The sequence below is a fragment of the Saccopteryx leptura genome, chromosome 5 (assembly GCF_036850995.1).
Source record: "Saccopteryx leptura isolate mSacLep1 chromosome 5, mSacLep1_pri_phased_curated, whole genome shotgun sequence".
In the NCBI taxonomy this organism is placed as follows: domain Eukaryota; kingdom Metazoa; phylum Chordata; class Mammalia; order Chiroptera; family Emballonuridae; genus Saccopteryx; species Saccopteryx leptura.
The window spans coordinates 50,415,278-50,428,262 of NC_089507.1; the positions used below are offsets into that span (position 1 = coordinate 50,415,278).

At 34.7% G+C, this 12,985-nt stretch overlaps 1 protein-coding gene across 1 annotated transcript in view; it reads right to left on the reverse strand.

Moving 5' to 3' along the window:
• Positions 1 to 6,229: 6,229 nt before the first annotated feature.
• TMPRSS11D (transmembrane serine protease 11D) overlaps positions 6,230 to 12,985 on the reverse strand; it is a 60,902-nt gene continuing 54,146 nt past the window's right edge. Inside the window, exons 8-10 of the mRNA XM_066384811.1 lie at positions 12,039 to 12,298; positions 10,647 to 10,789; positions 6,230 to 6,712 (exon numbers count right to left, since the gene is read on the reverse strand). Coding sequence (XP_066240908.1) covers positions 6,551 to 6,712; positions 10,647 to 10,789; positions 12,039 to 12,298 — 565 coding nt within the window. The 3' untranslated portion in view covers positions 6,230 to 6,550. The remainder of the gene's footprint in view (positions 6,713 to 10,646; positions 10,790 to 12,038; positions 12,299 to 12,985) is intronic.

Below are 12,985 nucleotides of genomic sequence, written 5' to 3' on the forward strand. Positions count from 1 at the left end.
GCTTGAGCACAGGGTTGCTGGCTTGAGTGTGGAATCATAGACATGACCCCAAGGTCACTGGCTTGAGAAAGGGGTCACTCACTCTGCTGTAGCCCCCTCGTCAAGGCACATATGAGAAAGCAATCAATGTACAACTGAGATGCCGCAACAAAGAATTAATGCTTCTCATTTCTCTCCTTTCCTCTCTATCTGTCCCTATCTGTTCCACTCTGTTTCTCTTTCTGTATGTTACACACACACACACACACACAAAGAATAAGTGAGTCATCTGTTCTTTACAGAGCAAAACCATATCTGGGCTGACTGACTAGATCAGATATTTGAGTATTGCTAGGTTACAATTATAAACAACATTGGAGCATCAATCACCTTTGTTTGGTCTGCTGTCCTACATTACTTTCCTAAAAACTCCTGGGAAAAAGGGCAATTTTTGCTTTCATTGCTCCCATTTATTGAAGACATACCCCCCCCCCCCAATGAAGTACAATAGAACAGTTAGTGAGGAAAAGTGTATGTTTGATTAAAATAAATATTATTAGCTGAAGCACAGCTTTAAAATCAGTCAGGTGGAGAGACTGATAATAGTTTACAATGGACTAACCCAGCAAATCAGTTTATGTGGGAATAGCCTAGCAAAACCACCAATAAAACATAGCCTTATAAAAACTATTTTATCTGGAGCATGTTTTAACAGATAGGATAGAGGAAGTTTTAGATAATTTATAGGTTTAATAGCAGGGTAAGCCTGAAAATATTAACTGACACACTTTCAATATATTAATGTTAAGATTCATTAAAATTGTCTGCTTTATGTGTTCTACCCAAATGAGATTTATAATCATGTAAAAAAATCTCACTTTCTAATATTGTAGATGTGCTTCGTTTTCATAAAAGCAAGAGATCCAGAGGCATTTTTAAGAGAACTTATTTTTTCCCCTGCTAACTTAAGGAAAGCAGTTAGATCTGTGTGTGTAAAAAGAAAGATTTAATGTTAACTTTGCTTAATGAAAAATCTAAATGTTGCTGAAAAGAGACCGTGAACTTTGACGCTTTCAGACTTTAATTTTTCCTCATCAGGTTTTGTTTGGCATGAATGATTCTCCTGCTATCCATTTTGATACATACTTAAGAAAAAAAAAGAGTTTCATATATTTCTTTCAAGGGTTCTTTCCCGAATCCCTGAGAATTATTGATTGCTTCCCCTTACCATGCCTGGGAATGCCCACAAATGTTCTGCACCAGAACAATACACATTCCGGAAAGCATATAAAATAAAAATGTACAGCTTAATGACTTACCACAAAGCAAATATTCATATAGAAGATTGCTGCTAACAAAGCAGCGCTCTGCCTTTTTCTTCCCAACTACAATTCTAACCCTGCACCCCTGAAGATAAATATAGTCTTGTATTTTTTGGTAATAAAATCTCTTTTTTCTTTACAGTTTTTCATGCATACATACATTCATGTATGAATGAATATCTAAACAATATAGTTCTTTTGAAAATTTATTTTGTAATTACAGTTGATATACAAAATCATATTAGTTCCAGGTGTACAACATCATGATTAAACATTTGTAGACCTTATAAAGCGATCAGTCCAATAAGTCTAGTACCCACCTGACACCGACATATTTATACAATATTATTGACTATATACTCTATGCTGGACTTTGCATTCCTGTGAATAGTAGAGCATATATTTTGTGACTGGATTCTCTTGTTTCATTTAGTGTTTTTAAGGTTCATCTTTGTTGTTAAGTGTGGCTCTAGTTTCTTCATTTTGGTTGCTGTATAATATGCTATTGTATGAATATAACAAAACTTACTTATCCATTCTACTGTTGATGGATGTTTGGTTGTTCCTACTGTTTTGTCTATTATGAATAATTCTGCTTTGCATATTCTTGCTCATGTGTACCCAGTTCAAGATTATTAACTTTGGAGTGGAATCCTAGGTCATATAATATGCAGATGATATTCCTTATTAAATAATGCCAAATTTCCTCTAAGTTTATTAAAACCATTTACACTCCCCCATCTTACCAGTTCTTGATATTGTCATATTTTTTATTTTTATTCATTGGTTTATAGATTGGTATATTATAGTGGCTTTATTTTTCATTTTCCTTATTTGTAATAAGGTTGAGCCCCTTTTCTTATATTTATTGGTCACCTGGATTCCTCCTTTTTTTGATACCTGTTTCAATCTTTTGCTCATTTTTCTATCAAGTTATCTATCTTTTCTGTACTGATTTATAGTAATTCCCTATAAACTGTGGATATAAGCTGTTGTTAGTTAAGTGTATTGCAGATCTTCTCTCACTTGATCATTTAGCCTTTTTATTTTTTAGTAGTCTTTTGAATAACAAAAATTTTAATTTTAACAAAATCAAATTTAACACTTTGTTTTTTTTTACTGTAAACACTAAAAACATTATCTCATTTTCCTTAAGATACCAAGATATTCTCATATATTATTTTCTAAAACCTGTATTTCCCATCTTATTCTTCTAGTCATTTAATATTGCTTTTGTTGCCTACTTCTTGAAAATGTAAATGGCTTCAAAGTGATATTTACCATCTCAATCTTTTCCCCAAGCTCCCAATTTATATTTACAGTTGTTTGCCTGACCCACTGGCTTGTACATTTCAAATGTGACAGATTCAGAAACTCTTGATTCCCCATCCTAAAACCTGGTCCTCCTCCCAATTTTCCTTTCAGTTGTTCAGGCTCAAAATTTGAGTCAACCTTGATCCATCCCTTTCAGCCTTAAATCTAGTCTATCAGAACTAGATTTCAACTGTTTCTTCCTACAAATATTTCCTGAATTCAACTATTTTTCATTATCTTTACTGCTTATGCCTTAATCCAAGTCAGTCCCATTTTTTCCCTGGATTACTGCATCTCCTCACTTGTCTTCCTTTTATTTTTGTCTTCTTGTAGTTTTTTCCCTTAGAGTAGCCAGGAAGATTTTAGAAAATGAAAAAATTGATTACAAAATCTTGTCCTCAAATTTAGAATAAAATCGAAACGTCTTCATATGCCCACATGCCTATTTCTTCAACCTCATCTAAACAGTCTCTCTTTCATTAGTTTTGCTTCAGCCTAATTGATTTCTCACTGTTCTTTAAACCCAGAGACTTGTAGACACCTGGGGACTTTTAACCTTTCTTCTTCCTCTGCCTGGCTTCTTTTCTAGAACTTGTTTTGACCAGTCCAGAATACCGCCGGGTACATTGAAAATGTTCAAAAGCTATTGATAAACAAATGGATGGAAGAAAAAAAAATGAATGAATGGTTAGATGAATGAATTATTCAGGGGGGAAACATTAACATATCAATTTTAAAAATTGCATTAGTAGTTTCAGCCTAATTTGTGTGTTTGGTGATAGGCTAAATGTAGTGGTAGCCCTGGAAAATGCCCTGTGAGTTCTGTTTGCTTTGGAATTAAGTCTTCAATTTCACGTAGCTAAATTTTTCTCTAAAACGAATTTCTACTTAATTTGAATTCTGATTAGATTTCTTTTCTTTAGATAATTTGATTCATGGTTATGCACCATATTAAACAAGCAAACAAGTGTTCCAAAACTCTGGAATTATTTTCTCATGGAGCTTTTATGCTCCCTCAAAACTACTTGTATATCATGGAGAAAATCTTAGATAGGAAGGGTCCATAGAAATGATCTGCTTTTAGGTCTAACTTTTCCAGAAATTTTTCAAAAACATTTCTGGTGGAGACCAACCAGCTTCTGATTATTTCTCCCATGATACTGTTTCTTTAAAAAACAATATATTCTTATTTATTTATTTATTCATTTATTTACTTACTTACTTATGAGAGAGACAGAGAGAGGGACAGATAGGTACAGACAGACAGGAAGGATGAGAGATGAGAAGCATCAATTCTTCACTGCAGCAACTTAGTTGTTCATTGATTGCTTTCTCATATGTACCTTGACGGGGAGGGGGGAGAGGCTAGAGCAGAATGAGTGACTCCTTCCTCAAGCCAGTGACCTTGGGCTCAAGCTGGTGAGCCTTGCTCAAACCAGATGAGCCTGCACTCAAGCTGATGACCTTGGGTTTTGAACCTGGGTCCTCCACATCCCAGTCTAACACACTACCCATTGTGCCACTGCCTGGTCAAGCAAGGCAATTTATTCTTATAGAAATATGTGGGGAAAATGACCAGTTTTCCCCATTGGAAATTAATCAAACTGATTAATTAGAAATGGAAAAGATTGTTTTTGAGATTTGGATTATATAAACATATGAAAAACATAAAGAGAAAATCCATTTTGGATCTGTTTAGATCATTTATTTTTTAGCAAATTGGATAATTGGAATTAAATTATGTAAATTAGAGCCTGTGCCAGATTAATTAGCATGGTTCATGGCAAACTCATGCCTTGGAAAACTCACTTTTGATATTATTATAAAATATTTACCCTGAGTCTTTTAAGACTTCCCCCTTCTTTGGTTGTTCTGTAATAAATTTTCTACTCTTTGTGCATTCATGATGTTGTATGTTTGTCAATACCACCGTTTTCTGAATGTCTTAAGGGCAGGGCACCTTGTTTACCTTTGTTTAATTAGTATGTAGTAGAAAGCCTGGAATAGAGCAGGGTTTGGTAAATTTTTTAAACTATTGACCTATAGTCTGTAATCAAGACCTCTAAGTGCAAAAAAAAAAGGTCAATTTTTTGCTCTACACTTTCTTGGATAATTATGACTCTTGTTAATTCCGTTCACTATTTTAAACTTTTGAACAATTCAATTTGCTTGCCATGTTTTTTTCTTGGTTATTCTGTGTGTTTTCCATATGCTGAATAGGATTCTCCCTGGTATTTCTCTTTCTGGCACTGAATTAGGGTGCTAGAAAGTTTCTGCTAGAGTTTCAGGAAATAATTGAGTTTGCTCTATATTCTTCCAAGTAAGTACTTTCCTTTGTATACTCTAAATTACCAGTTTAATGTTGTCTTCACAGGGTGCAGCAAGGGAGTGGCAAGCTGGACGCTTGCCTCAGTTATAGTGCTTGATTATAAGGCAGCAGAAAGTGCCAAGCCTTTAGAGTCTAGTTGGCAGTTCTCTTATTAGAGAACCAATTAAATAAATTGTTTTGGATTGTCCTTCATAAATCATAACTTCCCTAAACACTTAAACAGGAAAATGACTTTTAAGAGTTTATTTGAAATAAGGTAAACCAACAATTTTGTTTATACATTTCACCAAAAATTGGTTAAAATTTCAATTTCTTTTCCTTAAAATAAAATAGACCTACGTTGTAGGTCTCACAATTTTACATAAGGAAATACAAGATGTTTTCATCATAATGCATGTAGTTGTTCTGATACCCAGGTGTCATAAGTTGGCTTTTAAATGGAGGAAGCCCTGACACATAGATGATCATGCACAACAACGCTTTAGCTATGCTAAGATGCTATAAAATTTTAGTAACACTCATGATTCAAACTATATAAATTGCTGTGTCATTAAATTTTAATGCATTTAATTTAATTTATGTGTGTGTTTGTGAGAGAGAGAGAGAGAGAGAGAGAGAGAGAGAGAGAAGTCCCTTTATTCTTTAAGATAATTTTATTGAAATTAAGCTATTTAACCTTTAACCAGCTCTTCACATTTTTTCCTCATGACTTTCAATTCATTACTTGGGTTTAGGTACTAAGGATTCTTAAATTCCCAAAAATAACTGCCATTGGTGTTCTTAAGTTCTTAAAATTGCTCTTATTTAGTTGTGAAAAAAGCACTGTATAGTTGTAAGTTACTTGAGAAGGTTGTGTTGATATATTTTATAAACTTCTCTATGAAGGAAATAAATTCTCTCCACATAGATAAAGGATATTTTTAATAAAAGTTGTCATAAAAATTATTTATAATTTTTGGGGTCTTAGTTGAGGAGTGAATAGTTTAGCTTTGATCTTAAATGCCTGAAATTCGTCAGTTAGTTCCCTTGGGAGCATGTTCTTACAGGATAATTAAGATTGCTGTGGGACTGTACAATCATTTTATATATTTAATTTTAGGACTTGACACCACCTATAAAATATTGAATAAGCAGAAATTTCAAATAAATAGTATTTTTGTTGCCTCATGTTATTCTTTCTGTCTTGAGTGTTATTCTACCATATCTCTTGCATGTTTTGATACTTGGCCTACTTATCAACTTCAATGAGACTCTATGAGAGAAGGGGCCTCTGACGGTGCAGATGTGTCCAGGTTCCTCTAGTATCCCCTCTTGGGTACCTGTTTTCTTCACTATTAGCACTTATCACAACTATAATAAAATTCTTACTTATGTAACTAGTTTTCTCTCCCTTGGTACGCAGCCACAGGGGTATGCGTTTATATGGTTTTCTTGAAAAAATATAAAATCTATAGTAATAAGGAAAAAATTTTTTGTGAAACCTTATTTATGTAAAGGGTGTTAAATAGGGTACTTCCAGTTTATTTTGCAGCTGGAAAGTCGAGTTTTGGAGTTATGGACAGGCACACCTCCATACATACTTTGCAGCAGAGAGACATTTATTGCACTAGATCCCAGTTTGTTGGGTTATCCAGTTGCGGTAGGCTGTCACTCGAGTGTACACTCCTGGCTTATCTGCCAGACCACATTCATCCCCCCAGCTTACTATCCCCACGAGGAACCACAGCCGCCGTGAGTCCTGTTGTACTAGTGGGCCACCAGAGTCACCCTGAATGAAGGAAACAGAATAATTATTTCAGTGTGAAGACAACCCCAAAGTTTTAAGTTTATTTTTATGGCAGTAGAAGTCATGCCCCTTATGACAATAAAATTAGTCTGACATTTCTTGTTAAGATATCATACCAAGTCATGTGAAAACTACCAAAAGCTTTCAAAGCCGCACATTGTTCCTTTAGCAAAGGTGAGAAGATGAAGAGCACATTTCCCAGGCTCCCTCATTTGCCTGGTTAACTGTCACTCATCACAAGCTTTACCTCCTTCAGAGATCCTTCCCTGACCACATGTGTCTTTCCACCACACTGCCACCCCTTCCACCTTTGGGCTGGATTAGTTTGTCATTGCCTGTGTTCTGACCTCTTGTATGTATCTTTTTCACTGCTTCTTCATTATTTCATACAAGCCCATTCATGTGCCTGTTTGAACTTACTCCCACTGAATCAGTTCCCCTCATTGTAATTGCTGCACATCTCTGCAACCCTCACTGCATTCACGATACTTGTTCAATGTCTGTTTTTCTGGTTATTCTATAAAGTCCACCATGGAAGGAATGTACCAATTCTAGGCACTGCTATGTCCTAACCTTCTATCCCATAGGAGATGCTAGGAAAATATTTGTTGAATGAATGAGGTTTTAGAAGTCTCACTTATCCTCCTATTCATAGTTCTCTCCCTGCATGGTATCATTAAAAATATTTTTTTGGTGAATAAGCAGAAAAATATTTATATGGCAATGAGTAAAATACTGCTCATGAAATACTTACCCAATTATAATTATACACCAACCAAAAAATATCTACATACAATCTCTAATTGGGGAAACAAATTTAACAGTTCTTACATGTTAGATGATGGGATAAATCTGTGAGTTCTGGAGTTATATAGCCAGAGTTTGAGTTCTCCACTTACCAGCTATATGACCTTCATTAAGCTATTTGATAGCTCCTTCTGCCTCAGTTACTTCACTTATAAATAAATATTTTTTTGTATGACAGAGAAAGAGAGAGAGAGGCAGAATGAGGAACAGATAGGGACAGACAGACAAAAAGAGAAAGAGATGAGAAGGATCAATTCTTCCATGCAGCTCCTTAGTTCATTAATTACTTTCTCACATGTGCCTTGACTGGGGAGCTACAATAGGGCAAGTGACCCCTTGCTCAAGCCAGTGACCTTGACCTTCAAGCCAGAGACCTTTGGGCTCAAGCCAGTGACCATGGAATCATGTCTATGATCCCATGCTCAAGCCAACAATCCTGCACTCAAGTTGGTGAGTCTGCGCTCAAGCCAGAGACATTGGGGTTTCAAACCTGGGTCCTCTGCATCCCAGTCTGACACTCTATCCACTGTGCCACCACCTGTTCAGGCATAAATAATGTATTTATGTGTTTAAATGAGTTTAACGTAAGTATTGCCTGGCACACAGTCAATATTAATAAAAGTCAGTTATTATATATTACCAAATGTGCATCCAGAATAGTTTGTTATTCATTCAACTGCTTTTAGTAGCTAGTTCTTCTATACCTACTTAATTACTGGTCTAGATGGGAAGAAGGGTCAGTGTGTGAATCACCAGCTTGCAAAGCAAGTACTGTATGGAGCTGATTGGCAGCTGCTTCATTTAGATTATGCATATGTGCTTCAGTTAACCAGTTCTAAGCACCTTTTCATCATTGTTTTTGTTGCCATTTCCTTTGTAGGAAGAAATTTCTCTGTGTAATGTCTACCAAGAGTGGACAAGCAAATGTTAAGCTAAGAAGGATATGTCAATTTTTCTGTATCTGGCCAGCTTCACTGCCGATTGTGCAGATATTTGAGCTTGTGTTCACCTTCTAGACCATAGCTTTACTGAGTGCAGGGAACACATTATTGTGTTAGCACAGTCTGATGAATAAAAAATAATTCATTTACTTTCTTTGAAAAAGTAAATGACAAGAAATGAATAGGACATCATAAGCTCTTACATAAATTATTCTTGAGGCACAAACTTTATGCATTATAGTACTTCAGCTGAAAATCAGGAAGGCCTGGATTATAACACATCAGGAAGTTTTATGATTAGTTATGGCTTCAACTAGGCTTGGGGGAATAGCCAAATTTGTATATGCCGAAGAGAAAGGGCATCATGGTAAAGCATAAACAATACTCTTTTATACCATGTGTATTCCTAAATCAGTTCTAATTAATGCTCTTAGCAGGTCTGGAATTGTCAGTGTAGATGTGTGTTGCTTATTTTTGATTGATGAATTATCTGGAAAACTACTATGAAAGTTGAGAATTTGCTGTTACAAGGCTAGCAATTAAGATTCAGTTTGGGGAGCAAGAAGTATTCTCTACGACAGTGTCATCTTCACTTAAAGGGAATAAAGTGCCATGAATAATTAACAGTATCTTGAAAATTGGTAAACAAGTCTTACCTACACACAACTTGCGGTCAGTAAAAGTGTTTTATTTTTGGGAAAGTGAGCATGGATTTGAGGTTTTTACAAAAGTTATCTAAGAAGTACTTCTTATCCACTTTTTAAAAATGTGAGCACTAAATATAAAAGTCAGTAATATTTGAGGAAAGAATAAAGCTGGTTTTCCCACATATAACTCCCAGGAAAATATTATCAGGTTTATCAAAATAACAAATTGATTTTTTTTAATTCTAGAAATGTAATTTCTGATACTAAGTAGTTGTTGCTATTAATATATGGGGTTGGGTTTCAGACATAGGAATAAAATATATTAAGAAATATAACCATGCCAATTGTTTAGATAACTTTAAACAATTGTTTAGATTACTTTAAAATTTTAGTATTAAAATCTTATTTTAGTAACTTTGAAGGAAGAATTTCATTTTTATTGTTTGCAGTTTTAGATTTTTTTAAAACTTATAGGCTAAATCTAAGTAGTTTTTTATCCTCATTTGTGTTGTTTTATAGTTATGAGAGGTGCTGTAACTCCAGAAACTAAGCTGTTTGTATAAATTTTCTATCTTTAAGGTACTGATATTCAGGTGTTATTTATGTCTTAAAATCAATTATTCTCTATGATTCTTAGATGAGCAATTAATTTGTTCAAACCCTCAGAGTGATTAAAAGCTTGAAGTTAAAGTTAATGTTAGTGATCATGATCTAGGTTAATAACAGTAAAAATAGCTGAGATAGCTATTTCTCTGTTGCTTAGTACATGTCTGACAAGTTTAATCTCCGTCTACTCTTTAGTAGTATGTAAAAAAGTTAAATACTATTATTATTATCCTCACTATATTGGTAAAAGAATTGATTATGGTGGTTAAAAAAATTCAAACTCAGGCCTGACCAGGCAGTGGCATAGTGGATAAAGCATCAAACTGGGACGTGGAAGACCTAGGTTTGAAACCTGGAGGTCACCAGCTTGAGCGCGGGCTCATCTGGCTTGAGCACACACTCACCAGCTTGAGCTCAGAGTCGCTGGCTTGAGCATGGGATCATAGACATGACCCCATACTTGCTGGTTTGAGTCCAAAGGTCACTGGCTTGAGCAAGGGGTCACTCCTTCGGCTGTGGCTCCCTGATCAAGGCACATACGAGAAAGTAATCAATGAACAACTAAGGTGCCGCCGCGAAGAATTGATGCTTCTCATCTCCGTTCCTATCTGTCTGTCCCTATCTTTCCCTCTCTCTGACTCTCTCTCTGTCTCTGTTAAAAAAAAGAATCAAACTCAGATCTATCTGGTTCTTGAGTTTGGGTAATTAACCACTTTGCAGTTTGGCTTCTCAGAATGAGTATTTCATCACAAACCAACTTCATGATAGAAATTTTATCCCTAAAATATAGACCATAAATTTTTAGAGGATCAGGACTGTGAATTACAATTTACCTCTATAGCTATTACAATATTACATGCTAGTAAGAACTTAGAACCTTGAATGAAGTCATTGTTAATACTGTCTTGAACTTACCCGGCATGCATCCACTCCACCTTGACGTAGGCCAGCACATAACATTCCAGGCAAGACTGCTCCATCATAACTAGTTGGTGCATTACATACATTATTACTTATTATGTACACCCGTCCTTGCTGTAGATCTCTAACTGTGTTGCCTGTTATTTATAACACAGAAAGAAAATGGACTTTAACATAAAGAAATCAATGACTCTGTGATGAATATGGAAAGGAATAAATGTACTCCAAACATTATTTCTTATTCAGAAAAGAAGGCTATTGAAGATGTACTTAGGATTCTCTTTTCAACAAAGATACTCATAAGTAGGAAAAGATAGCCTTTTTGTAGAGATCAATTTCTCTCTCTCTTTCTCTCTCTTGTTTTTGCTTTAGTTTATGATGCCCCTTGGACTTTAAGAAAAATAAATAAATATTCTGTCTTAAAATTGACTAGTGGTATTAAAATTATCCACTGCCTAACTTTGAATTGAAAATTTATATATTGAATAATCTTTAATCTAACAGCAAAACAAACAAACAAACAAACAAACCAAAAAACAAAAAACAAAAAAACCCCCACTCTGGTTTCAAAGCTTAAAAAATTAATTTGTTCTATATTGATGTTCCCTCAAATGGCACTGCCATTTTTGTGATACGCACAAATTTTTAACTATTACATTGGGCTATGTGAATACAATGAAACATTTTCTTAGACAATTAAATCTTTGTATTATTCCAGAGACATCTACAGCATGGGTATAAACCCATGAAAATGGCATTTTTCCATCCCGTGATTGATACTCTTATTTTCCCCTTGCCCCTACTTGCTCTCTCACATTGTGTTCATATTTATTTCCATTGTATTCATTTAATAAACAAATTAGGGCAATGCTTATGGACACATAGAGTTTCTTTCTTGAGGCAGGATTTATTTCATCCCAGTATACCTGAAATGACTGTTAATATCTTAAAGGTTGTTAAGCCCCTTACTTAGCCAAAGCTGCTTTTTAAAAAAGTGTTATTATTATTTTTTTAATAGGGAGCCATTTGAGTTATATGGAGTCTGTGGGTCATTGAAGCATTCATGGTTTTTCATCGCTTTATTTTACATTTCCCTGTTCTTTAGAATTCTCTATAGTTGCTAAGGGCATTGCTTTACTTTGCTGAGGAAACTCAGGAATGACTACAGTTTAGATTGAGTATAATATAGGATGGTTATGTCCATAGAACCTATATTTCAGGTGTTCCTCAATTAAAAGATCTATCTATTATCTATCTATCTATCTATCTATCTATCTATCTATCTATCTATCTATCATCAATCTTGATATATATACACACACATACACAATAGCAAGAACCAGGAGATTTTATTGTTGTTTGTTTTATTTTTCCTGAGATGCTTACCTTCAAATGTTTGAGATCCCCATCCTGTTACATAAGCTGTGGAACCAGGTAGAATATTCTGGTTAGCTTCTGGCAGACAGACCCTATGTATATTTTTGGTAAAGTTGATATCTCTGTCAAGTTTCACAGCTGCAATATCATTTTCATGACTTGCAGCGTTATAGTCATTATGGATCAAAATAGTATTTAATCTTATTCTCTGTCTAGGAAATACTGAGGAAGTACCAAAGGTTGCTGTCCATAGACGAGGATTACGTTGGCTAAAAAAAAAAATAAATAAAACCATGTATTTAAATAGAGAATTTGTGATTATTTCTAATATTTGGATTTTGTGCTTGTCACCTGCCATCACTAACTAGAAATTATTTAATCAACCTCTCTTTACTATATATTTCTGTATTACATAGCTAGTAATTAACTCTTCCCTGGCACAATGAGCTATCATTTGTCTAAAGAAATATAGAAAGATTTTTGAAAACATTTCTTAAGTTGGTGAAAATCTTGGTGTTTTTCTATTCCAATGAGAATGTTTTGATACTTTGATAACTAGTATAACACAAACATCCTCCTTGATGTCTCCCTTTCTACATCCTCCCACCTTAGCGACTAAAAAGTCTGAAATAATGTCCAGTTTAGTTTTAACTCATTTATTCCAATCGTTATTTTTTTCTTTGCCTTGCTTTTAGCCAAAGCTCCATTTAAATAGGAGTGATGTTATGGGGCTCCTGTTTTATAAGCTTATGAATTTTTTTCTGTACTAAGTATGATGCTTGTTGAAGATTTTTGTGCATATGTGTGTGGTATGTGTGTGAGAGGACAGAGAGAGAGAGAGAGAGAGAATAAGAGCAAGAGTGGGAACAAAAGCACTCACTAATATTAAAAAATGTAAGTCATTGCCTGACCTGTGGTGGCACAGTAGATAAAACATCAACCTGGAATGCAGAGGT